Source organism: Sciurus carolinensis, chromosome X (genome assembly GCF_902686445.1).
Source record: "Sciurus carolinensis chromosome X, mSciCar1.2, whole genome shotgun sequence".
Lineage (NCBI taxonomy): Eukaryota > Metazoa > Chordata > Mammalia > Rodentia > Sciuridae > Sciurus > Sciurus carolinensis.
The window spans coordinates 109204287-109231961 of NC_062232.1; the positions used below are offsets into that span (position 1 = coordinate 109204287).

Genomic DNA, 27675 nt, shown 5'->3' on the forward strand with positions numbered 1-27675 from the left:
AAGAATCAGATTAAAAGCAATGGGTAATCAAGCCTCAAAACAGTTAATCCCTAAAATAAGAATATCATAATTTCTTTTTGAAATTGTAACCTATTCCCACCCATTTTTAAAGGCAGGTTATGTCATACTCTGGTGAATGACCAAAGGACAAAGAATAAGTGTGTGCAATTAGATGGATATGTCAGGAACTCAGAATATTTTCTACAGTAGACTGCCTTCAAACAAAGTCATGCACTGGAAAAAACATTTGAGTCTATATTTTTCAGCATTTCTAAATACTGTCAACCCCTTAAAATGTTTAATAAAACAATTTAACTTTGCAAATGCATATTTAATGGGTAAGTACTTTTCATCAGACTTCAGAATGCTGGTAAAGGCTGAGAGTCTTTTGTCGGTGTGTGTGTCATGCTGGGAATTGAACCTAGGACCTTGATCATGCTAGGAAAGTGGTCTACAACTGGGCTACATCCTCAGTCCCTTTTACTTTACTTTTTGTTTCAGGGTCTCTCTATGTTGCTCAGACTGGCCTCAAACTTGTGATTTTTCTTGCCCCAGCCTCCCCAGCTACTGGGATTACAGGTGTGCACCAACATGCCTGCCTAAAGCTGTGAGTCTCAGTAAAGTAAGTTCACATTAGAAAGGTCAAATAAGTTCACACTACACAGGCCAGTGTTGATGAAAATCTTTAGGTTATCTGAACTTCTGTGTAAATTTCTGTGTGAATTTACATAACATACCATCATTCTGATGCACGAAACCCCTGTAAAAGACACCCACTGTCAGGACATTAGTTTAAAAGTAAGGCAGAGAGTTTTTGCCAAAGCAGAGATAAAATTCCAAGAGCAATATGCCCTAGGACATAATGCCCAATACACCTATCAGGAAACATTTTGACTCTCAGCAACTGGAAAAACTATTCAAATGCACAGTATTTTCCATTTTTTTTTTTTACTTTTAAATCACCCAGAAGGGTTCTGGGGATGTAGCTCAATAGCAGAAGCCTTGCCTAGCAAGGTCCTGGGTTCAAATCCCAGCACCACCAAAAAAAAAAAAAATCATCCAGAAGGTGTTTCCACAGTATAAAAGCCTCAAGGATAAATTCTGATTTTGTCAATGCAAATGCACTGGGATTATTCAAATACTGTTGATTAAAAATGCACCACATTATTTTCTCCATGAGGTTGTGTAAGTAGACAGATGTAAGCCATGCTCTGATAAATTAATGGATATCTGATGCACAGTGAACTAATTAACAAGAAGGGAACCTAATTCATTCTTAACTTTTTGTAACCTCAGAAAGGGAGGCAGGGTGGGGTTGTAGAGGATTAGGGGCCTAGATACTGGCAAACTATCCTTAGCTCTACCTACTAATTATATGACCTTGGGCAAGTAATTTCACCTCTGTGCCTCAATTTATTATCCATAAAATGAGTGGGTTGAATGTTACCACAAAAAAAAAAAAAAAAAAAACCCTTCCAGCTCTAAAGTTTGATGAACTTAATTCATGGAGGACAAATACAATGTGTTCTGCAAACTCTCTCTGAAGCATTAACCACCACCAAGAATTAAACTGACCAGGTATCTCAAATTAATTTTGAGCCAATTCTTTTGGTGTCCGGTGCACAACAGATTGACACTTTGCATTAAACCGTTTCTGTTTCACAGGGCATACAAATCTATAGATCTCATCTGCGTTTGGAAGGTAGAGCAGGTATTAACCTCATTTACAGGAAACTTAGGCGTATGACTTTAATGTCCTGCTTAAAGTCTCACCACCAGTAAATGATTTGTCTTACTTGACCTCATTGCTTCAAAAAGGCGAGGTGGGGTGGCAAGAAGACTGGGGTGGACAATGAGATGCCCAGTTTTTCTGTAATCCCTAAACAGAAAACCCTCCCCAGAAAAGGCCTCAAGCCGACTACTGGGGTTCAAATCTCTTGAAGGTCAGGTCGGCACGGCTATGCAGACTCCTCTGCAAACTCAGGGTTTGTATCCCGCCAATTTGGAATTAACGCGACAGTGAGCGTAACATTTTCGAAGGGTAGGGGAGCGTTGTGAGGAATGGGTAGCCTATGACACCCAGGCCCTTGGATATCGAGGTGGGGTCTGCCCGGGATGGGTCAGTCAGTCACCTGGGAGCCGGTTCCTCTGCCTGGGGCTTCGGACGCACACCGTCCGCACCAAGGGCACCAATTTCTGCTTGAAAGCACCCGCCGCAAGGCCTCCATACCGGAACATTTCGGCAACCGCTACTCCGGACCTCCTCCTTCCTTTTCCTCTCACTCACCGACGGCCGGGTCAAACACCACGGGCCGCGGTGCGCTCCCCCCTCCTTTCACACGCACACTACGCAGGCTCCTCCCCGCAGCTGCGGGTGGACATTGGACAGTGAAGCCCGCCCGCCAGAGCCAGGAACTGGGAACTGCGACCAGAGCCCTACTGCGCAGGCGTAGCACTCAGCATCGCAGTGCGATTGGTCCGCAAGGTAATAGGATTTGCGCACGCGTTTGTGTGCACGCACGCTTTGTAAAGACCCGGGCTCTGGCTGGGGTTAGCAAGTTTCTGAGAGTTAGTGGGAGTGAGTTGGGGCGAGCGAATTTGGAGATTTGTCTAAGGTGCTGCCGGTGGAGCCATTTGCCTACCGGCTGTGACTGGTACCGCCGCTGTGTCGGTGACAGGAACTGATAACAGCACCCCGCTGACCCCTGAACCGTATTGTTTTTCTGTTTTAGGTTACTAGGCACTTAACCCTTCCGGATTCTCTTGCTGTGATCCACTTCCAGTCTTTCCATGGGTCCGAAACTGGACCCTTGATTTCCCAGATCCGGAACGTGCTTCCGTTTTTTACAAGTTTCTCGCTCTTTTTTCCACCCAACTTGTTTCCGGGACTAGTAATCGTCACACGCTCTCTTTCCCCTTACCAGTTTTATACTGTGCCTTTTTATGTTCTAGACACTGTACAAGGTGCAGCGGATAGTCTCGTGCTATTATGGCTTCTGCGCTTGAGAGCAGGAGGCTGGTAAAAGTTTGTGCTTCCCAGAAAGGACTTTGAGTTGTGGGAGGAGTAGGGTGAGGGGCTGACTCTAAGTAGGTATTTTGACTTTGCAAAGTATAAGCCAAATCGGGAAGTAACTTTTTTTTGACTGTATCTAGAAAATATATCCCCTTAATTTAACATATTTATTGAGCACTTGCCTCTTGGGGTGTACTACGAAAGTTACTCTAATTGGATATAAAACGTATTGGAAATGGTTACTGTCTAGTTGGGGAAACGACAGATTCTGGTCATTTAAATAATAATCCTATGTGGCACCGTGCCAGAGCAAGAGAGAAGAGCTTGGGATGGAATCACTAAGGAAAAAATTCGTGTGAAAGTGTTATTGGAGTTGTATCTCTCCAAGGAGAAATAGTAACGTTCAAATGGTGAAGGAGGAGAAATGATATTTCAGGTGGCGAATACATTGGGACCAAAGGTAACATTTTTATTGGCTAAGCATGTTGACTTTGGATCCATAGGAACCCAGGTTGAATCCTGGCTGGTCCACTTGGGCAAGTCACTTAATGATTTCACTTTCCTCATCTACCAGTCTCACAGGGGCATTAGGAATATTAAATGAACCAATATTTGTAAAGTGTCTTAGAGCAAGCACCAGGCTATTTATTAAATTAAAAGGTCTCGAGGTATGAAAAGCAAAATCCAGCACACTTTTGTGGGACAATGACAGTACATAACTGTACTAGGAAGCAGTGATAAGGACAGGTGGTGGGTCAAGATTTGAACTGGCAGAAGAGTTTGGTCCTAATTTTGTAGGTGATGAAGTTATTTTTTTTGTTGTTGTTGAATGATAACAGGAAGTGAAATTACAGGTATTGTTTTAAGAAGTTTTTAACCCAGGAAGCAATCTTTATTGGATGAAAATTATCCAGGGTTTCCTTATCCATTCAGCAAGACTAGATCGGTGTTCAGAAGTACAGTCAATGGGTGACATTTTACCTACAGATAAATATTGAAAAAACAACTCCAGAATAAGGAAATTATTTATAGTTATTTAATATTTTGAAGGCCTTACAGTGGGGCTGGGGAAGACTTGGATTCAATCCGCAGCACTGCCAAAAAAAAAAAAAAAAAGAAAAAAAAAAAAGCCTTACATACATTGCTGTCTATTGATATATCTAAAAACCAATAATATACTCAGAAGGCTGAGCCCAGCAGTTCAGGGCCAGCCTGGACAATGAGACTCCCATCTCTTAACAGCAACAAGATAATGATGAAAATGATAATAAACATGGATTGATTAAATACAGAGTTGATCACTTCTGTTGGTGGAAAAAGGTGTTGGAAAACACTGCCAATATCGTGACAATCAGGGTCTCATGAAACAACCACATAAATTCAAAAGAATTCAATGATCCAAAATTAAAAAGCATTTGTAAAGCACATTTAGTTTTGCAACAAAAGCAATGAGGTAGTTTTCTTGTCCTTTTAATTAAAAACTATATTTTACATTTTATAAAAAAGCAAACTACCCATCAAACTGATTCCAAAAATCTTATTTGAAAGCCCCCCAATATCTTGTACCACACAAGTAACACACCCCTTTTTATTAGGACAATAGCCCATTTTGTTTTGATTTTGCAGTACTGGGGATGTAACCAAGGAGCACTCTACTAGTGAGCTACAACCCAGCCCTTTTTATTTTTTTATTTTGAGACAGGGTTTCACTAAGTTGCCCAGGCTGGCCTTCCAAGTTGCTGGGATTACTGACACCTTGCCTGACTAAAAAGCCCATTTTAAAATACCATATTCCCAGAAATCAATATCTCTGCCTTACAAAGGTAGACTCAAGTAACAAGTTTTGCCAGAAGCATACATCTAAATAATCTTACATGGTTATAATGCTTATTTTTATATTTCTTAGGAAGCTAGCATTAATTTTAGGTATGAGTTGGCAAAGACCCTTTCCACTATATGTACATGGCGTGCCCAATGTTCTCTTTCCCTTCCCTTTTACAGCTATTCTATAGGTAAAGATCACCAAAATACTGTGTAATGGTGATTGATATGCTGTAGCATGGTGATTGGTATTCAGGATGATGACCTTGGATTAGCCAACTAAGATTAATTCCTTCTCTGGATGGTTTTAACGTTGAATAGTATGATCCAGGGTTTTAGAAATGGGTGACCCACATATATGATAAAGGGGTTAGCTATAAATATATCTGCTAACTCAGTTAATACATTTAATAACTAGAGGACCCCATTTTGAGAAACTTAACTGAGTAGTCACTTCCATTTTGCTCACAGACATATCACTGATACATACGCTGATTTGTTTTTCTCTTGGTGGGAATGGATTTAGTCACATTTGTCTCTTCCTGAAGCTCAGACTCACATACAAATAAGATGTCAGCTTATGTGTGCAGCTGGAATCCTTGATGGTATTATCAATATCTCATATGTTGGTGCTATTGGCATATGTCACTGTCACCTTAGCCTATGAAATGTAGGGAGGAGTATTCTTTAAAGCAAATATAAAATGGGTGCTCTCTATTGTATGCAAATTGTACCCCAGGAAAGTTGATTTCAAACACATTATGAACCTGCAAATCACTTTCAGAAGAGGGAATATGAGTCTTGACCAAGATGTGTGATGATTAATAAGCTTTGGGAAGCTGCCCTCTAATACCATAAGAAAGTTGTGTTCATTTATCAGCTTCCAAGCATAATCTAGGCTTCTGGCAAATTAGACCCAACCACTTTGTTCTACATTCAGTTGCAGAGGGGGTAGTGAACCCTCCTAGGGATTCCCAATTCTCCTTGAAACTCTGTCATCCTGGAAGGATTAATGGTTATATTTAAGGCTCACAAATGCAAGGCACTGTGGAACTTATGCCACGTCCTAAGATCCCTCACCTGGACCTGTAATGGCTAGCCCCAGAAACAAAATCCCCTTTTCCTGGAGCTGCCACCACCAACTCCCCCTCTTCCCCTATCCTCTGTACGTCCCTCTCCCGCTGCGGGCCTTCCCCATTGGCCAGCCAAACACAACCGACTGCGGCAGCCAATGGGAACCGCTCTCCTGAACATTCAGAGGATGGGTGCTCGTGGTGTGATGAGGGGAGGTTGGCGCCTGGTACGCGCCCCCCTACATCTGGCAAGTCTGTGACAGAAACTGTAACACCCCCTACACACGCACATCCGCACCCCCTATCTCCCTTCTTTCAGTTGCGCTGGCTCCCCCTACAACCCACTGCGTGTCTTGGCAGCGCCTTCCCTGGCTCCTTGGTCTCCGCCAGAGCACCTGCTTACTCAATAAGACAGAGCATCCCTTCATCCCAAGGCTTGGTGGTGGTGGTGGTGTTGGGGGAGAGAGAGTGGACCAAGGAGGAGTGGCGCAGCTGCCTGCCGCTCCCGAAGTGAAAGAGGTATCTCTGACACCCTCACCCCCACCCCTGAGTTGGCTGCACTGAAGCCAAAGTGCTCCAGTGATGCCTTAGGGTGCAGCTCTCTTTGTCCTCCCCAGCTATGCTCCCTGCCGACTGACTTTGTGCGCTCCAGGCAAGCGGGGAGGGGGTGCGGGGTGGGAGCTTAAAACCTATAAGACAAATGGGAGCAGGGAGAAAGGAAGACTACGCCGGGGCGGTGTGTGCCACTCTCCCCACCCCCTTCCTTTCCTCAGTAGTCGTCCTCCCTCCGGTGTGTCCCTGGGGTCCAGACAGGGGAGGATCTATGCAAAGGCATGGCACAGGATCAAATGCCCTGGCGTCCGGTCCTAGGGCACACATGGGCAGAAGGCTCGCGGTTTGTTCACTCTCCTCCATCTCTCCTCTCCTTGGCTTTTGTGTTGGTGCCTCAGAGCTGTAAGGAGGGTGCGCTGGAGGAGGAGGGGGCCTAGGGCGAGAGGCACCCCCTTCGCGCGCGCGCACACACGTTGCCGGCGCACGCACACACGGGCGGACACACACTCACAGACACGCACACACACGCACAAAGCTCGCTTGCCTCGAGCGCACTAACGTGGCCGTTTTCTTTGTGTGGAGCCCTCGAGGGGGGTTGGGGCCCCGTCCGGTCCCAGGGAGATGGCGCAGCCCATCCTGGGCCATGGGAACCTGCAGCCCGCCTCTGCCGCTGGCCTAGCATCCTTGGATCTCGACTCATCCCTGGACCAGTACGTGCAGATTCGCATCTTCAAAATCATTGTGATTGGGGACTCCAACGTGGGCAAGACCTGCCTGACCTTCCGTTTCTGCGGGGGAACATTCCCGGACAAGACTGAAGCCACCATCGGTGTGGACTTCAGGGAGAAAACCGTGGAAATCGAGGGCGAGAAGATCAAGGTGATCCGGCTGGTCAGGTCTGGGAAGGGAGGGAGGAGGGGGAAGGGGCTTTGCCTGAGGTATAGCTCTAGTGGTTTTAAATGTCCAGCCTTGGCTGCATCGACCTTGCTGAGCCCCAAGACCCTCCACACTTCCTCATCCCTTTTCCTCTCTCTCACTAGCCTGGTCCCCACCTCACCCAATTTTTTAGGGCAAGTGGGAGTGGTTGCATTCTTACTATTTGCCCCTGCTTGACAGCTGCTGCCAGGAAAAGCATGTTTGATTTCATCCTTGACCCTGACCTGCTGAGCGGGAGCAGCGGCACCTGTGGGCAGAGGGAGGCAGGAGGCATCCCTTGGCTCTAGTCTGTGGGATGGATCCCAAAGCACTTTACACAATCTTGAAGTCTCTTTTACCTCTTGAGTGCCAATAGGCTGCAAAAAACACCACTTTTGCTAAGCATCAGAGGGGAGGAAATGCTGGAAATCCACAGAGAATGAAAGCTGCTTTATTTAAAATTGCACTTTATTAGTCAGTGTTAGGGCTGAGTTGGGATTGGGGTGGAGTGGGGTGGTTATGGCACAAAGCCATGAACCCTTTTAAAGATTGAGACTGGGTCACCTGCTGGCCCTTTAAAATTGGCAAAACTTGTTCTTTGGTAATAGTCCTTCTCAAATGATATTTTCTTTACTTGTCTGGGGGGTACCTAGTGAACTGCCCATTACTCATTCTGTTGGTATTGTTCAGAAGGCCTTTGTAAAAACTGCTCAGCACCTTAACTGAGGGTCAAGGAAAGTGCTTGTTCCCCATTAGTTTATCAAATAGGCTAAGTACAAATATTCTTGTCTGATCATTTGTTTAGTTCAGAAAAGGCAGAGACTCAATAGGACAGAAATATGTCAATGTGCAAAGGGTGAAAGGAGGGAGGACATGGCAAGGGCAATTTGCCATAGGAGGAGAGGGGGGCAGGATGGCGGGAAAAGAAGCTCCTAAAAAGGCACTAGGGACACTGGAGACCCTCTGGACTCACAGTTGGCCATTTCCTGAGCTTATGGTTGAAGGAAAACCTCTTGCTGGTAAAACATTCAAAGAAACTGCAAGGCCACTGTTCTTGGTGAAGTGGAGAGGAGGACTGAGCAAAACGGGAGACTGATGAAACACTCCCAAATATGCAAGACTCCTTAATTATTAAAATGAACTGCTTTTTGTACCAGGGATTGAACTCAGGGGCCCTTAACCACTGAACTACATTTCCGGCCCTTATTATTTTGTATTTTGAGACAAGGTCTTGCTAAGTTGTTTAATGCCTCCCTAAATCGCTGAGACTGGCTTTGAACTTGCAATCCTACCACCTCCCAAGTCCCTGGGATTACAGGCATGAGCCACCATGCCCGGCTGAAATGAATGTGTTTCAAATGGCTTTGGAAACCAGGTCAAGGCGCTAGATGGCAGGAAGATGGGCAGCTCAGTATTGATAAGGCAGAGTACTAGGGTCAGAAAGATAGAGTATTCTTTGAACTTGCAATCTTTTTTCTCCTTGCATTTTGTGGGGAAATTGCTTCATACCCTTTTAAAGTCATGGTAGTTAACCATCCCTATCTTTTCCTGGGGCTCTCATGTTGATGTTTGCATGGTTAGGACTTTCTCTAGTGTGTCTAGCTTCTTTAATGTAAGGCTGTAAGATTCTGTTCTGTAATGTCTAAAATATGCTTTTTTCCCCAAAGTGGAAATATGTGGATGGGCTCTTAAACCCTCAAAAATCCTTAAATGATGATACCCTGGATTTAAAAGTGGGGAAATAAATTCATCTGAAGTTTGGGTGGAGGATAAAGGAAGTATTAGGGAGTCTGGCGGGGAGAAGAGGAGAAGGGAGAAAGAAGTGTGAAAGTGAGGAATGGGAGGTGAAGAATGGATCCCATTTGCTACCCAATGGCCTTGGGGAGATTATTAAAAATTTTCTTCCCTTCTAATACCCTTGTGCTTAGCCCAACTAGGTTTCACAGCCTCTGCCAAAGATTCCAGACTTTTTCCCAGAGGGTAGAGCCTGTGACAGTGTGACTCACTAGACACACAGCTCAGCACAACACCATGTGCAGATAAGTGCTTAATACGGGGCTTTTTTGGGAAGATGATATTTTCAAGAGGACAAAGCCTTGTGACACTGCTGAAGGAGGAGCCCTCTGAGGGCAGATTCTGAAGGAACTCTGGGCGGAGTATGGGAATGGGGAGATGGTGAACGTGCTTCTTGTAAAGTTGCTGCAACATCAAGGCCAAAGCCAGCAGGCGAGAGACCAGCATGTCTGTGGGAAGATAGAAGAGCATGGCAGCTGGCACATGATCTAGATAGGAGAAGATTTTGCCTCATCCTCTGGCTGACCTGGAGTTTCTCAAGGAACAAGTGCCAAAACCATGCTAAGAGATGACTGCCAAGGGCTTCCCCCTTCAGGGGAGGGAGAAAAGTCCAGTGTGACAAGCTGATAGCCCTAGACCACAGCCAGCAATAGAAGGCTGTCAAGTCATAAAATCCCAGCCCTGGCAGGAGAATGGTAGAGAAATCTTAGGAAGCTCTTGTCCTCTGCCCAAGGGTAGGGTGTGGTCTCTCATGGACTGCCTCCCTGTGTCCCAGGGTAGCGCATAAGACAGCCCCTACTGGGGAATGACTGATTTGCTATAGTCGAAGCTACACTCTTAATCACCAGGGCCATCCTTAGGGGATTGAAGCCCCATTTGGTCTCTCCTCTCACTATGACCCCACCCCCAATCCATCATAGCATTTACAATTTAGTTTCCTGGTGAAAATGACCTCAAGGAAAACCTCCAATGATTAGGCAGTACTAATAAACAACTTCTGTTTATTGAATAAACCAAGAGCCCAGGCTAGGTACTTCACATGCATTGTCTTATTTGATACTCACAGCAACCCTATGAAATTAGGACTGTTATAATCCCCATTGTACAGATAAGGAGATTAAAGTGGGAAAAGATGAAATAATTTGCCCAAAGGCACATGGATCCAAGTTTATGTCTTTGACTTTCAAACCCAAACACTTCACCATCTTTTTATCTCCCTTATGATGGGGTCAGAGTTTCAACCCAGATTCAGAGCCCATGCTCTTTACCTCTGTGCTGTGCTCTAGGTGGCAATATTCAGTCCCTAGGTTAGGGGAGTGTGCTCAGGGGGAGGCAGTCAGTCTTGCCATCTCTTTTAGACCTGGGACCCAGGGATATAACCCAAGGACCCAGGAGCCTTCAAGATGTCTCCTTCAGGACTGGGCTTGTAGCTCAGCTGAAGAGTACTTGCCTGGCAAGATTGAGGCTCTGAATTCCATTTTCAGCAGTGGAGAAAAATAACCCAGAACACTTAGAGTTCCTTGGTCTTGCTTTTTGTACCTTGGACATAAGAATTAGAAAATATTCAGAGACAGAAGAGAACTTAGAGATTCTCTAATCCAATGTACTCATTTTATAGATAGAAAACTGAGGCTCAGAGAGGGAAAGAGACTTGCCCAAGATTAAACAGGAGCAGGCTTACAACTCAAGTCTAATTCCCTTGTGCTATTTTCATGCATCATGCTACTAGGCTTAGATGAGCACATAAGTCACCACTAGTCCATCCAACCCACCAAGGTTACCTGTAACAGCACACGGAGGGACATCATATGGGAAAGCTGATAGCTTTGCCTGACATCAGTCTAGGAAGGGTGGAGGCATCCCCTAACCCTGAAAGGAAGGATGGAACTTCCCTAGGTGTCTGTCACCTACAGTTTTAGCTAAACCATATTGAGTCTGCCTCAGTCTAAAGAACTGGACAGGGCTGGGGATGTAGTGGTAGAGCACTTACTTAACATGCGCGAGGCCCTGGATTCCATCTACAGCACCACAAAAGAAAGAAAGAAAAGAAAAATGAGGAAAAGCCTCAGAAAACATTTCATAAGGGTTGAGGGGGTAGGTAGTAGAGGGAAAACTCAGAAACTAATTTTTAAGCCATTCTTGATAAATTCTCATGGAAGCAGCCCTCTTGTTTAGTTCAGTTCGTCACCCAGGCTGGGTACCCTTTATGCCCCAGCCCTCAGGGTCAGGCAAACTGCAGGTCAGTTGTGGCTGTGGCAGGTGCAGCCTAGGATTGTGGATTTCTCTTCCTCTGCTGATCACTGAAAACAAACACTGTCCTGGGTTACTGTAGCAAATGGATGGAGGCTGGGCTCAGTGTTCCTCAGAAGCTGCCTGCAGTAAGAATGACATCATGTCTTCCTTAGGGCTTCTGAGCTTCCTCCCATCCTCTGCCAGTTAGCTTAATGGTTAATTATCCATCAGTGTGTGTGTGTGTCTCTGTCTCCCTGGCTGCTTCTTTTTCTGTGTGTGTTTCTCTTTGTCTCTGTCCTCCTTTGCCATTCTGTATCAGCTTTGTGTGTTTATCTTAGATGCAGATGGGACAGTCCAGCTAGTTAAAAAAAGGATTTCTTTTAAACTTTTCCCATCATCCACTGGGGTATCCCCCAAAGGTTACAGATGTATTTGTCTCCTGTTTTTGCACTTCTACCCTCCCCCATCAGTCTCCAACAAAAGGACATTCATGCCTCATCTATAGAAAGATATGTTCCCTAGAGAAAAGAAATACCCATGTCAGCTAAGAGCACGTGCAGGGGATGCAGGGCTTGCTAAAACTTGCAAAGGCAGGGATAGCCCCAGGAAAATGGTTAAAAATGTTTGAATGGGGCTGGGATTGTGGCTCAGTGGGAGAGCGCTTGCCTAGCATGTGAGGCACTGGGTTCGATCCTCAGAACTGCACATAAGTAAATAAAATAAAGGTCAATCCACAACTTAAAAAAGGTCAAATTACTTGTGGCAGTTCCCCATGCTGTGCCCCGCAACCCTCCTCTGGTACCCACCTGCCTCCACTCACCCATGGCATGTTGATTGAATTCCTCTCTCTCTCCCTCCCCACTGGACTGCCCTTGCCTTGGCTCTGTTTCAGCTTCAAGAAGCCAAGCTTTCTGTACTTTCCAGGGTGAGAACCAAAAGATTCAAGGAGCAAGACTAATGGGGAGGGCTGCTGGGCTTTCAGAGAATAACAACTGATATTTGCAGAGCACTTTACATTTTGCAGAAGCTCTTTCTCATACGTTATTTCATTGGCTCATCCCAGCCACTATGAGAGAAGGAGTTCCCATTGTGCAGAGGAGGAAAGTGAGACTCAGTTGAGGGTGGTTAAATTACTTGCTTAGTCTTTTACTCAATACTAAGGAGAAGAGCTAGAATGATGTCTTTCCAATAGCACCCAATACGTTGTCCATCCAGATTCAGTGGTGGGGGTTCTGGTCTTCTCAGGCAGTTGGCCCTCTATATCCGTTGGTTTCACATGCAAGGATCCAACTAACCAAGGGGCAAAATTATTAAAAATAATTGCACCTGGGGCTGGGGCTGTAGCTCAGTGGCACAGTGTTTGCCTGGCATGTATGAGGCACTGGGTTTGATCCTCAGCACCACATAAAAATAAATAAGTAAAATAAAGGTATTCTGTCCATCTACAATTACAAAAAATTTAAAAATATTTTTATTAGTTGTTGATGAACCTTTATTTACTTATTTGTATGTGGTGCTGAGAATCGAACCCAGTACCTCACACATGCAAGGCAAGCACTCTACCACTGAGCCACAATCCCAGCCCCCAAAAATATTTTCCAAAAAGGGCATCTGTATTGAACATGTACAAACTTTTTTTGTCATTATTCCCTAAATAATACATTATAAAAACTATTTTTATAGCATTTACATTGTACTAGGTATTATAAGTAATCTAAAGATGATTTAAAGAATATGGGAAGATGAGTGTAGGTTATATACAACTACTACACCATTTTGTACAGTGGACTTGAACTTCCACGATTTGGGCATCCTCCAAGGGTTCTAGAACCAAGCCTCTGGGGATAATGAGGGATGACTACATTTAGTCATAATGTCATGTACTTACAAGGAATGTTACTGCTCACATGATAGCTATTGCTATCTTCATTTATGCAGATGAGGACACTGAAGATAGTAAAAGTAACTTTCCTAAGAACACCCAACAAATACATGATTTGGGCTGAGAACTGCATCCAAGTTGGTTTGACTCCACTATATGTCACTGGCCCTCTGAGAGAAATGAGGATCTGGTGTGTGTGTGTGTGTGTGTGTAAGGGGTTGTGTTCAGCCCTGTGCACTGGGTAGAGGTGGTACTTATGGAAAGGACAGGGGCCAGGGGTTATAAGGATGCTGAGAAGAATTGGAACACTGAACCCCCAAACACAAAGAGATCATTTCCCATATCTGATGAACCTGACTGCTATCGCTCCTTCTCCAAGGGCTCAGAGGCTGCACTCCTAGGAGCAGCCTGCTTCCAGGTTTACCTCTCACTACAGACAGGGGTGCAAATAACTTAGATGAGGTTTATAAAGAGCTGGATTGGGAGCAGTGCCTGCTGTTGAAATTCTGAGCCTCCAAATAAAAGCTTCCAGAAGGAGGCTCTTGATAGCAATACCCTTGGAAAGGCAGAGGAGGTCTCCAGCAGAGAGGGCCCTCCCTGCAGTTCCGGCAACTTGGGTGGTGTACACAATTAGGAAGCCAAAGAAAAGCCAAACGGCCAACCTTACTCAGCCTCAAACACCTCACACACTCCCACCAGTGTTCCTGCTAGTGGCAGGTATTTTTAGAGTCCTGAGCTCATGGTGTTAAAGCATCTGCCACAAGCCTGAGGGATGATAGGGATTCAACGTTACTCAGAGGCAGGAGGGAGAGTTAAGACTACTGGGGGTGGGGTGGGAAGCAGAGATCAGGAGCCAAGTGGTAATGATATTCCTGGGATAGACCTGCTCCCTTCCCCATGACCTCCAGTCCTCTCTCAGCCTACTTCCCCTTTCATCTGTGCAGAGCACCAGAGAGGTGGAAGAAATGAAAATCTTTTGTCTCTGAAAAAGCAAATCCGTCTTTGAGGTCTTTGGTTTTTCTGTGTAACCAAAGTCAGATGTTCTCTCTGAAATGGCCCTGGCAGATACCTAGACTGCCGGACTGCTTGTAGTTTTGGTGGCTCAGGCCAACAGTGCTTTTGATGATAATGAAAACCTTGATGGTGAGTGATTTGATGTAGAAAAAGACTGCTTACAGTATACCTGGAGAGGTGCCCAGAGCACTGACAAAACAATCAGAGAAAACACACACACACACACACACATATATTCTAAATGGTATGATACAGACTCAAAATGCAAAAGAAATCCCTAAGAAAAGAGAACTGAATAGAAAATGGGAAAAGTAGTCAGATGTAGTGATTCATGCCTGTAATCCCAGCGGCTTGGTAGGCTGAGACAGGAGGACTGCAAGTTCAAGGCTAGCCTCAGCAACTTAGTGAGACCCTGTCTCAAAATAGAACATAAAAAGGGCTGGGGATATGGCTCAGTTGTTAAGTGCCTCTGGGTTCAATCCCTGGTGCTAAAAAAAAAAGTTTTGGAAAGTTTGAGGAAGAAGATGGAGATATGAGCTAAGCCTTCAAGAATGGGTGGGATTTGGATAGGGCAAAGCAAATCTACAGTGGAAGGGTGGACTAGCAGGATCGAAGGCACAGAGGAGGAAATGAACCAAGGGGTAGCTAGCTGAATAGTTTGAATCCAGGTTGGGAAAGTCAACTTATGACAGACAAAAAATTTTCCATTTGAAGTCACACACAGTAGAGGGCCACTATAATTTCCTAAAGAATAAGATGACATGCAGATACAATTGGATTTTGGAAGGCTAGTCTGAAAGTAGCATTCAGGAGAAAGTGGAGTGGATATATCCAGAAATCAAAAGCATACTGTAGTCCAGGAGCAAGGAGGTGAAGTTCTGACCAAGGGACATGCAAACTGAAATACAAGAAGGGGTAACTCAGAAGGTTATGCTGAAGACACCGGAGGCCATGTCAGTAGAGGATGATGAAGGGGATCCAGGACAATGAAAACTGATGTTCAGAATGATGACTCTGGGGCCCTGTAAGATCTTCACTTAGCAAAGAGATTCAATTATATTTACTAGATTATATTTATGGATCACTAACTTCAAACGAAGGCTATACATCGTTTTAAGAGCCAGAGTAGTCAATTAGTGGCCATAATCAAATTTTATTTGATAGCTGAGAATTGTATAGGGCATTGGGACCATCACTCTGAGCATGAATGTCTCTTGTCCAAGATATTGGATATATAAAGGGAAAAAAGATTGGGTTTGAATATTTATTGACTCCAGAGTATTCCCTGGGCATTTTCTTTGCACATGTTACTGATACCAGCTTTTTTTCTTTCATAAGTTGGTCTTCATAAAAAAAAAAAAAAAAAAAACCAGCCAGGCACAGTGGCACATGCCTATAATCCCAGTGACTCAGGAGGCTGAGGCAGGAGGATAACAAGTTCAAGGCCAGCCTCAGCAACTTAGGCCCCAAGAAACTTAACGAGACCCTGTCTCAAAATAAGAAATAAAAAGGGTTGGGTCATGGCTCAGTGGTTAAGTGCCCCTGGATTCAATCCTTAGTACCAAAACAAAACAAAACAAAACAAAAAACAAACAAAGGCCAAAGTGCAGAATAAATCCTGTGACTTAAATAAATTGAGCGGAAAGGTGAGATTTTAACACTAACTTTGCTTTCTTTAAAAAGCAATGCAACAGGGCTGGGGATGTGGCTCAGTGCTGGCCTAGCATGAACAAGGCCCTGTGTTCAATCCTCAGCACTGAAAAATGAAAAGAAAAAGAAAAAAGTCCAAACAAAGCAATGCATATTTATGGTAGAGGATTTGAAAAATACAAAAAAATCACCTACCGTCCCACTGCTCATAAATAATCACTAATGTTCTAAAGTATACATTTCCATTCATTCCCATACATAATTTATGTTTACTGTTTTATTAAAAATTGAGACAATAGCATATGATTTTTTTGGGTGGTGTTGGGGATTGTACTCAGGTTTTCTACTACTGAGCTATACCTCCAATCCTGAAAAAATTTTGTATCTATTATTTTCCTTGTACTTCATGAGCATTTCTCTTGCCATTTATTCTTTGGAAACATTACTTTTAATGGCTGCATAATAGCTCATTGAATAGATAAATACTTTTGCTTCCTAGTGAAGATTTAGGTTGTTTCCTATTTTTAAAAAAGTATAAATAACACCATGATTAAGATCTTTGTGCAGAATTTTTAGCACATCTCTGTTATGTCTTTTGTATAGATTTCTGGAAGTAGGATTACAAATTCCAAGAGTTGTGAACATTTCTTGATAATATTGCCAAAATGCCCTTCAGAAAAGTTGACCAATTTATGCCCTAGTGTTTAAACTAAAAACCTTCAGATTTTCAACTCTGTTTTCAACTAACAATCTTAAGAAAAACTTGACAAACCCTAAAATTTTTCTCTGTACTTCGATAAGTCCATTCTGCTCATCTGTCAAGAACCACTTCCTGTGTCAGGGCTTGTAACCACATTTTCTTTTATATTTTTATTTTTTAATTGTAGATGGACACAATACCTATATTTTATTGATTTATTTTTTTGTGGTGCTGAGGATGGATCCCAGTTCCTCACACATTAGGCAAGCGCTCTACCACTGAGCTACAACTCCAGCCCGTGTAACCTCATTTTCTTATGCTACAGAACCATGTTTTCTCTTGTCTGTTCGTGTTTCCTTTTCTGACTCCACATATGGGTTTTTGTATCTTCCAGGTTCAGGTGTGGGACACAGCAGGTCAGGAACGCTTCCGTAAAAGCATGGTTGAGCATTACTACCGCAACGTGCATGCAGTGGTCTTTGTCTATGACGTCACTAAGATGACATCCTTCACCAACCTCAAAATGTGGATCCAAGAATGCAATGGGCATGCTGTGCCCCCACTAGTCCCGAAGGTGCTTGTGGGCAACAAGTGTGACTTGAGGGAACAGATTCAGGTGCCCTCCAACTTAGCCCTGAAATTTGCTGATGCCCACAACATGCTCTTGTTTGAGACATCAGCCAAGGACCCCAAAGAGAGCCAGAATGTGGAGTCAATTTTCATGTGCCTGGCTTGCCGATTGAAGGCCCAGAAATCCCTGCTGTATCGAGATGCTGAGAGACAGCAGGGCAAGGTGCAGAAACTGGAGTTCCCACAGGAAGCTAACAGTAAAGCTTCCTGTCCTTGTTGAAACCAAATGTTGTAAATACAAATTATCACTGGAGTTTTTTCTTTCCCTTTTTCTGTGCCTGCATAATGCTGACACCTGCTTGTTTCCATACAAATTGATATCAAAATAAAATTTGTATAGATTATCACATGGCTTTATGTCTTACTTTCCTCCCAGAAGACATTTTTTCTTTCTTTTTGTGCTACTGGGGGTTGAATCCAGGGCCTTGGTGCATGATAGGCAAGTGCTCTACCACTGAGCTACACCTTCAGCTCCCAAAAGCCAATCCAGATTGCAACGAGTGGAAGAGGCAGCTTGCCCTACTAGAGTGAAATACTCATGCCCATGCACAGTCCGTTCCAGACTTTCGTGCTACCTGAAATACTCATTGAATCATTCACTGGGACTAATTCATTCTCTTGCTCAGTGTCATCAGTGGGCAGAAACACCCAGAGGGAATGGTGCATAAGCCAGATATGTTTTTCTAGAGAGACAAAGCAGGCGGTAGGGTAGACAAGTCTTGAAAGGAAATGTGGACTCAGTGTTTCCTAGGACTATGCCTTGGATGTCCAGATAGACTGTTCTCTTCTTATTTCCTAAAGTTTAAAAATAAAAAGTATAGGTTGCCCAGCAGGCCCAGTTGCTTCCACAGTAGTTAGATCCTGCTTCCCTTTTTTCACCAAGCTGGCTTGGACACCAAAGGTGTACCCCTGTCCTCCCTTGCCCTTTCTTAGATTGGGCAGGGCTGAAGCTAGGAAATAGCTATTATGCTCCCAGCCTTTTTTTTTTTTTTTTTTTTTTTTGGTACTGAGGATTGAATCCAGGGGTGCTTAACCACTGAACCACAAGCCACATCGCCAGCCCCTTTTTATATTTTATGTAGAGTCAGGGTCTTGCTGAGTTACTTAGGGCCTCACTAAGTTGCTGAGGCTGACTTTGAAATCACCATCTTCCTGCCTCAGCCTCCAGAGCTGCTGAGGTGTGCGCCACCGCACCTGGTTGCCCCCAGAACTTTGTTGGATGGTATGGAATACATGTAACAAGAGGACATGTTCTCTATGTTCAGAGGCCCTATGATCTAGTCACAGGAAAAATGTACAACACTAGAACTACCTGAGAACAAGAATTAGACAACATCAAGTGCAAGGTTGTACTTTGGGGATTGAAAGTATTAAGTACTCAACATCAGGGAAGGCTTGCAGAAAACCAAATGGACTTACTGTGTATATTGAATAAAGTGTGATGTTTTGATTGGTAAAGAGGAGGGTACTGGGCAAAATTAGGGAAATAGGAATGTCCTTGGGTTTGAATGGGAGGACAACTGGGATTCTGGTCCAAGAGAGCCCTAGTGGAAAGCTGAGTTTGGGGAGGACCTGCACATCGGGGAGAACTGTTTGCGCCTGGCTTTTGAGACAATGAGAGCTTTGGGTGGTCCTTATAAAAACTGGCTAGTAAAGGCATATCCTCAACAGCCCCAGGAAGATGGGGGAGGGGTGCTCCTTTGGGGGCCCTCTTGTTGGAATCTCACTGTGAATTGGTCCTGGGATGGCAGTTCCTGAGCTCTTTCCTGTTAAGAGTATGCGGCTGTGCTCCCAGACAGCAAAGGGTAATGCACACCAGATGTGCTTCCCACCCAAACAAAGAGCCTGTCTGGTCCTGCCTGGCTCATCCCTGTAGCCCTCTTCCATGCTCATCTAGCCTTAGGCTCAGCTCAGTTCCCGGTCTGGTTCTCATCTCTTGACTTCTGCCTGGATTCCTCTTTGGAACCTACTTCATACCCAGGTTAGAGCTAGTCTTATCAGTTGTCTGCACATAATTCCTTGCTCCTGAATCTCACCAAAAGGGGAGGGGTTCTTTTGACTGTTGATATGCTAACTGATGAAACCCTAGTTACTATGCTTCTGCTGGAGGGGACACCTCATTACCTTGTCTCAGACTCTAGGTGCTGACTTCATGCCCAGGACACAACCTGCTGTTGTGGCACACTTTGGCCCAGCTCTGCAGCTGGGCCACCTCTCAGTGACTTCCCTAATGGGTACATTTTGGTCTAGTTCCTGGTTCCACTTAGTCAGGAGCTCTTACAGCTGTCGCAGAACCAGGATGACAACATTCCAAGTCCCCTAACCAGGACTGCCTCTTCTTTGACCTGGATTGCCTCCAACACCTTTCAGGCAGTTAACAAATATTTACCATGGACCTACTATGTGCCACTATTTTAAGCCCCAGAGATACATATAAAGTATACATGAAAGTGAAATCCTGCTGTCAGAAAGGAGACAGACACTAAACAAGAAATGAGATATATGAGAGATCATTTGAGAGAGTGACAAGGACTCCAAGGGCCATAAAACAGGGTAAACTTGGGGAGGGAAACAGATAGCGAGGTCACAAAAGGCTTCTTTGAAGAGAGAACATTTGAGCTGAGAACTGAATGAGGAAAAGCAAATATGTGAGATCATGGGGATGAGAACCCCAAGCAGGAGAAACAGCAAATACCAAGACTGCAAGGCAGGAGTGAGGCTGGCAGGTTTGAGGGACAGAAAGGGCACTAGTATAGCTGGAATAGAGCAAGCAAGGGAGATAGTGGTGGGAGATGAGGTAGAGAAGTACATAAGGCCAGGTCTATTTGGGCTCTGTGGCCTTGACTGGGATTTTGTTTTTGTACTGGGAATTGAACTAATAGGAATTTAACCAGTGAACTACATCGCCAGTTCCCCCCTCCTTTTTTGATCAGTTTTTGAGACAGGGCCTCACAAAGTTTCTTAGGGCCCCAATAAATTGCTGAGGCTGACTTTGAACTTGTGATCCTCTTGCTTCATCCTCCCTAGCCACTGGGATTACAGGTGTGCATCACCATGCCCAGCAGGATTTGGATTTTTTAAGTGCAATGAGAAGACAATGGGTTTTAGTACCATCTAGACTCAGTAACCTTCAGAAAGATTCAGCAGGCTTGCTGAACTGCAAGAAGGAAAAGTCTCCACTTTTTAGCTCCCCTGAGATAGACAGACACCCCTTTCTGGGTGATTCCTGAGTGTGTGCTTTGGGGATGCCACTTCCATGCTGCCTGGCTCCCACCTTAAAAACCAGACTCTGAAAACTTCCTCTAGACTGTCAAGGCCCTTGTCATTGTGCTGTGAGCAGCAGGTAGTCACTGACCTGCCCATTGTATCTTCTGAGTCTTACCTACCTGATCTTATTCCTCCCCACAGTATGAGATTGTTCTCCTTCAGTCACCTGGGGACAGTCAAAAAGTTCTGGGATTCACCACTGTGGTTTCAGGAAAACTGAGAACCTCCAGAATCCACCCAGATCTCCTTCAGTCCATTGCCAAGGTCCCTAAGTTCCACAGGGTAAGATGCAGGGGAAGGTGGGACCCTAGTTCTAGTAAGGTCCCTTTCCAGGTCCCAGGACTGACTCATGGTAACAGAAGGTGGCACGATGGTGCTCAGGTATCCCTCAGGTTGAGGGAAAGGATTTGGGAACAGGTTGGATCCAAAGCATACCTGACAGAAGGAAACCCAGAAGGCCATAGAACCTTGTTGCTGTGAGGATGGAGAGAAGTGGAGGCATTCAAAGGAAGTAGGTGCTTCCAGGTTCCTCATTTGGCATCACTGTTTGTGCAATTAACCATGAAGGCCACTCTCTATCCTCTACAGTTCTTCACTATCTAGACCTGTAACCTTGGGATCTTTGCTTGTATCACAGTACAGAACCAGGAGAATAACAACTAATATTTAAATGCTTATTATGTGCTAGGCACTGTGTTGACATTCATTATCTCATTTAATGCTTCTTTAACCCTATGAGGTAGGGACGATGATTTCTATTTTATAAGCAAGAACATGATGCACTGACCAGATACCTCCAAGAAGCCTGATTGGCTGACTGAAGTGTCAGTTCTGGGTCAAACGGAGTCCCTAAAATGTCCTTGCCTTGCACAATAGCTGGGACCACACAGCCATCAGGACTCTGCTGCTCAGGCTTTGGGGCAAAATCTTGCTAACAGCCCTCCAGAGCTGTCCCTCCCCCCAGTATCTGCTCATTTGCTCAGGCCCCCAGGTCCAGCCTGAGGATTTGTTCCGGCCAACTCAGTGAGGCCCAACATGCTCTCTGCAGGGTCCTGCAGTCTGAGAGCCCAAAGCCAGAAGCTGCTCTGAGCACCGCTGCCTACAGCAGGGCCAGGAGGAATCCCCAGCCCAGAACAGCTGAAGGTACACCCTCAGAAGAGATGCAGCCCACCTGAGTGTATGCTGGGGGTGGGGAGGGTGTGGACGTGTGCTGAGAACTCCCTGGAAAGCAAGGCCCGGCTTCTTCTGAAACTCTGACCCAGAGATGCAGACAGAGGCCAGCATTTACTCTCTCATAACACCTGGGGGACAGAGTTGCTGTCTTGCTTCATAGAGGCCCCTCTCCACTGATCATACCTCATCACTTCACTGGAAGGGGCCTTGTTCCCTCTTGAAAAGCTGACCTACTGTCCTGAACCACCTAAATACCCCTGAAGATGTCAGCACAATTCAAAGGGAGCAGCCACCTAAGTTACAATCTTGTTCTGACTCTAAGCCCTGTTGCCTGTACATGCTCCTAAAAGTTGGTGCTGGGGTATCAGGACTGAGATGGGGATCCCAGAGATACCTTTGGACTAATGATTGCCAAATGCTGGTTCATAGCCAACTTCAGGAAATCTATGGGGCACTTGTTAACAAACATTCCTGGGGCACCAGCCCCAACCACTGTGATGTATGGGGGCAGCAAATTTGCATTTAAAAAATGTCCACAGATGATTCTGCTGTGCCTCCAGGTGTGTGTGTGTGTGTGTGTGGTATTAACCCTCAGGAATCAGAAACTGTTTCCTGAGTCAGAGCTTCAAAACTAGCTGTGTGAATCTCAGGATAAGCTGCACGACCAGGGAACTCAATCTAGTGAGGTAGATCCTTTCAGGCTCTAAATAGAATAAATGAAACTGTTCCTGTTACGCCCATTGTCCTTGGGCTGTTTGCCTGAAACTAGTAGGTAAGAGCCTCTTAACTACAAGAGACAACTGAAGACCAAACCTGAGTATAAACACTTTTTCAAACTGAGTACCACTCTGGATGCAAGGCAAGAGACAGGATTAATACAATGAAGAGATTGCACGTCTGCCATGCGCCTCCTGCTGGTAAGATTAGTGAAGGCAACAGTGTTTACCTGAAGTTTTTCTGACCAGTACTGAGCATTCCATTTTTTTTTTTTTTTTTGTGGTGAGTACTGGGGTTTGAACTCAGGGACACTCAACCACTGAATCACATCCACAGCCATATTTTGTATTTTATTTAGAGACAGAGTCTCACTGAGTTGCTTAGTGCCTCACTTTTGCTGAGGATGGCTTTGAACTCACGATCCTCTAGCCTCAGGCCCGAGAGCCAGGTGTGTGCCACCATGCACGGCAGTACTGAGCATTTTCTCAAGGAAATAATCCTAGTCCTTATTTGGGCACTGAGACACCTGGAAATGGAATGTTACTCTTATAAAAGAAAATGGGCTGGGTGTGGTGGCACATGTCTAATCCCAGCAGCTCAGGAGGTTGAGGCAGGAGGATCATAAGTTCAAAGCCAGCTTCAGAAACGTAGCAAGGCCTTGTCTCAAAATGAAACATAAAAAGGGTTGGGGATGTGGCTCAGTGATTAAGCACCCCTGGTACCTAAATAAATAGGGAAATGGGCTGAGGGTGTCCTGAAACTACCTCTGCCCAATCATGAGGGCTGAATTCTCCTGAGGGGAGCTTGAGAACCCTGTTTAGAACTACAAGCCCAGTAGGAGGGCAGAAGGGGAGATACTGAGAAAGCACCTCACCTGCACAGGGAGATGTATTTGGGAAGCCAAGGAATTAAGTAGGCCTGATACATTGGGAACACAGAGATTCCCCCAAGTCATGATGCAGTTGAATTAGATGAGAGATGGACTTTGCTGGGGGTGCAATGGTGCACGCCTGTAATCCAAATGACTCAGGAGGCTGAGACAGGAGGATCACAAGTTTGAGGTCAGCCTCAGCAACTTAGTGAGACCTGGTCTCAAAATCAAAAAGCACAAGGACTGGTGATACAGCTCAGTGGTAAAGCACCCTTTTGTTCAATTGCCAGCACACTCACACAAAAAAAGACAAGAAAGAAGGAGGAAAGGAAGGGGAAGGAGAAGGGGAAGGAGAAGGGGAAGGAGAAGGGGAAGGAAAGGAAAGGAACTTTATGCCAAGCCTGGATTCAACTTGGTTCCTTGCACTTAATCTATTTCCCAGCAATAAAGTATTGTGGCCCTCTGAATTTAATCTTACAATGTGTGAGTGTGGTGCTGGAAACTGAACTTAGGGTCTCACACATGCTAAGCAAACACTCTACTACTGAGTTATATCTCCAGTCCTTTCTATTTTGAGACAGGTTCTCACTACATTGCCCAGGTTGGCCTTGATCCTCCTGCCTCAGCCTCCGAAGTTGTTGGGATTATAGGCATATGCCACAGTACCTGGCACAAGATATATATATATATATATATATATATATATATATATATATATATATTAATCATTTCAAAGTCTGACAAAAGGACACACTTACTTTACTACTGCTATTACATATTTTCATTAAATTAATAGTATTGAATTTCAAAAAATTAATAGTATTGGATAAGTAATCAAGATTTCTGGGTGTGAATTTCTGTAAATGTACATGTGTTTGTGCTTGAAATTGAATCCACGGCCTTGCACATGCTAAATACACACTCTACCACTGTGCTATGCAGCCAATTTATAAAGTATGGACATTAGTTCTAGATCTAGATACCTTATTTTACAGAAGTCAAAGTGTTACTTTAATGAGAGTCCATGTAGAGTTAACTGTGCCTACAAGTAATTGGGATAATTCACTTCTCAGTGTCTTGTTTCTGTTGTTGGGAATAGTAGTATATGGCCCTTTCTTTCCTCCAACTTTACTGAGGTATAATTAACAAATAAAGTTATAAATTTTAACATGTACAATGTGATATTTTGACATATACACACTGTTAAATGATTACCATTCAGAATTCATTTTCTCCTAACAACAAATTGTAAGTGATGTGTAGGTATAACCAAAATAGAATCACAGAATCCAAAAACTCTAGAACAAGTTAGCATCCATGGTTTACAAACAGGGCACTTGGAATTTTCCAGACACAGCCACTTCTCTGGTGTTCCTCTCACACTACTGGCCTCTCAGTTTCTATTTGCTGATTCGTTTTCATCTTCCTAACCTCTTATTGTCTGAAGGCTCCAAAACTTGGTCTGCAGACTTTATTTTCTCTATTCCTTGGTGGTCTCATATAGTCTTGTATTTTTTTAAAATAAATTCAATGTTATTGAGAGTATGGAACTCTTCCTTAAACTCATATATCCAAATGTTTATGACACTTGGATAACTAATAAGTATCTCAAAATCAAACATGTCCCAAAGTCCTAATCTTCTCTTGCAAATATGCTCTCTTTAAAAGTCTTCTATGTGTAAGTTAATATCAACACTTTCTTTCCAGTTGATTAGGCTAATGGCCATGCTGTCCCCCACATTTTCTTTCTCTCTTTACATTGAAACCATCAACAAAATCTGTTGGTCCAACCTTCAGTACATACCCCAAATTGAGTCACTTATCCGGCGCTCTTTCCATCCTAGTTTAAGCCCCCATCATCTCCCATCTGGATTATTATAACCCTAATTACACCCTTGGGTTGCATGCAGCTTTTTCTCAAGACAGCAGCTTGGAGTGATTCTATTAAGACTGTACTTGAGAAATTTTTTTGAGGTCCAGGGGATTGAACCCAGGGTCTTACTCATGCTTGACAAAATGCTCTACCACTGAGCTACATCCACAGCTCTTCTTAAATTTTGAGATGGTCTCACTAAATTGACCAGGCTGTCCTCAGATTTGTGATTTTCCTGCCTCAGTCTCCAGACTAGTTGGAATGACAGGGGTGCATCACCATAGCTTGCTAAAATGATTCTTTATCCTATTCATCAACATTCCTTGTTTGAAAGTAAGCCTGGTTTATTCTCAAAATAACTAGAAATTTGAAGAACATTCATACTTCTCTACCTGATCCCGCCTTTTGATTACCAGGAAAACATCTAGTTCTGAGTTACACTTCCAGCCCTTTTTAATTTTTGAGACAGGGTCTAAGTTGCCCAGGCTGACTTTGAACTTGTGATCCTCCTGCTTCAACCTTCCAAGAGGACTTTTGTTTTCATTGTTTGTCAAGGTATAATTTGTATTACCCCATTCAAAATCTACTAATGGCTTCCCAAAACAGAAAAAAAAAAAAACTAAATACTTTAAATTGCCTGTAAGGCTCTGTGCTACGTGGTCCCCATGACCTCCCAGGCTGTCTCCTATCTGCCACCCCTTAGCCTCCAGATCTACTGCAGTGCCATCAGTCTTCTTGTTTTTTCTTTAATATATAATTTTAGTTGTAGGTAGACACAAGACCTTTCATTTTATTTATTTATTTTTATGTGGTGCTGAGGATTGAACCCAGGACCTCACACATGCTAGGTGAGTGCTCCACCACTGAGCCACAACATCAGCCCCCTTATTATGTTTTATGAGCCAGGCATGAGCCTGCATCAGGGCCTTCTCGCCAACCCTTTCTCCCATCATAATCATGTTAACTACAGATTTTTATTAGGTTAGGTTAAGGAGGTTTCCTTTATATTCCCAGTTTAATTTAAAAAGTGATATGAGATTCACATATCATAAAATTAACCATCTTAAAGTGAATGATTTAGTGACAGTACATTCACACTATCATGCAACCATTTCTATTTAGTTCTAAAATATTTTCATTACCCCCAAATAAAGTCCCACACCCATTAGGCAGGTGCTCTCCATACCCTGCTTCTCCAATTGCTGGAAACAACAAATCAGCCTGTCTGAATGAATTTGCCAATTCTGGATATTTCACATAAGTAGTACATAAAACAAGTGATCTTTAGTGACTTTTTCTTGCACTTAACATGTTTAAGAGGTCCACATGTTGCAGGATTTATGAGTACTTCATTGCTTTTTATGGCTTAATAATATTCCATTGGATATTCCACAATTTATCCCTTTATTTGTTGATGACATTTGGACTGTTTCCATCTTCTGGTCATTGTGAATAGTGCTGCTATGAACACACATGTGCTGGTATGTGTCTCTTCTTTAAATTCTTTTTTTTTGTGTGGTACTGGAGATTGGACCCAGGGGCACATTTCCCACTGAACTATATCCTCAGTTCTTTTAGAAACACAGTCTCACTAAATTGCTGAGGCTGGCCTTGAATCTGGTGATCCCCCTGCCTCAGCCTCCAGAGTCACCAGGATTATGGGTGTCCACCAACCCTGGCTGAATTCTTCTGACTATACACCCAGGAATGGAACTGCTGGGTCCCATGGTAATTCTATACTTAATATTTTGAGCAACTACAAAAGTGTTTTCTATAGTTGCAGACCATTTTACATTTGTACCAGCAGCATATGAGGTTTTCAATTTCTACTTCAGGGCTTTCGCACTTGCTCCTTTTTTCTGGACTGTACTTCTGATACCCAAGTGCCTCACTTTCTCATCTCTTTCAAGTCTATTCAAATGTTGTCTTCTCAGGGAGGCCTACCTTGATAACCAAATTTAAAATGGCAACCACCCAACCCCCAATCCATATTTACTATTGTTCCCTACTTAATTTTTCTCTATAGATCACCATTTAGCATACTATGAAATTTTCTTTTTTTTAGTTATGTAGGTTGTTTATTTTTAAAATTTATTTTTATTGATACACTATAATTATACATTAATAGTGGGATTTGCTGCTACATATTTGCACATGTACTTATTTAGGTTCTATCATCTTTCCCCCCACCACTACAATGTAAGCCCCATGAGGGTAGATTTCAGTCTGTATTTCCAACACTTAGAACAGTGGCAGGTACATAGTAAATGCTCAATAAGTATAATATGAACAAATAAAGACTGAAGAAGTTATGTTGTCAACATGTGACAAAACAAAGGGCAAGAATCTAAACCTATCAGTGGTTATTTTTCTAACAATGGTAATAAACTGAAACTGAACAAATTATAACTTTTATTCAGCTGAAACAAAAAGCCAGTATATAGGTATGCAAGAGATGGGTATTTCTGAATGAGATGAAAAAACTTCAGGACAGCCTG

At 43.8% G+C, this 27675-nt stretch overlaps 2 protein-coding genes across 5 annotated transcripts in view; one reads left to right on the forward strand and one right to left on the reverse strand.

The window, feature by feature from the left end:
- The window catches only part of Aifm1 (apoptosis inducing factor mitochondria associated 1), a 36220-nt gene extending 33837 nt beyond the window's left edge, over positions 1–2383 (reverse strand). For 2 of the 4 annotated variants that reach the window (XR_007106363.1, XM_047535560.1), the window contains exon 1: positions 2133–2382. Coding sequence is in view for 3 of the 4 variants with exons in the window: in XM_047535560.1 (XP_047391516.1) it covers positions 2133–2238 (106 nt within the window). In the remaining variant the exon portion in view is untranslated. Of the gene's footprint in view, positions 1–2132 lie in introns of all 4 variants that reach the window. The other 2 variants (XM_047535558.1, XM_047535559.1) reach the window with 2 other exon arrangements.
- A 3841-nt stretch (positions 2384–6224) lies between these two features.
- On the forward strand, positions 6225–17605 carry Rab33a (RAB33A, member RAS oncogene family). The gene is made up of 3 exons (XM_047535561.1): positions 6225–6426; positions 7042–7338; positions 17041–17605. The coding sequence occupies exons 2-3, from the start codon at positions 7081–7083 to the stop codon at positions 17494–17496; spliced, it is 714 nt and encodes a 237-aa protein (XP_047391517.1). The 5' UTR covers positions 6225–6426; positions 7042–7080; the 3' UTR covers positions 17497–17605.
- The last annotated feature ends 10070 nt before the right edge of the window (positions 17606–27675 follow it).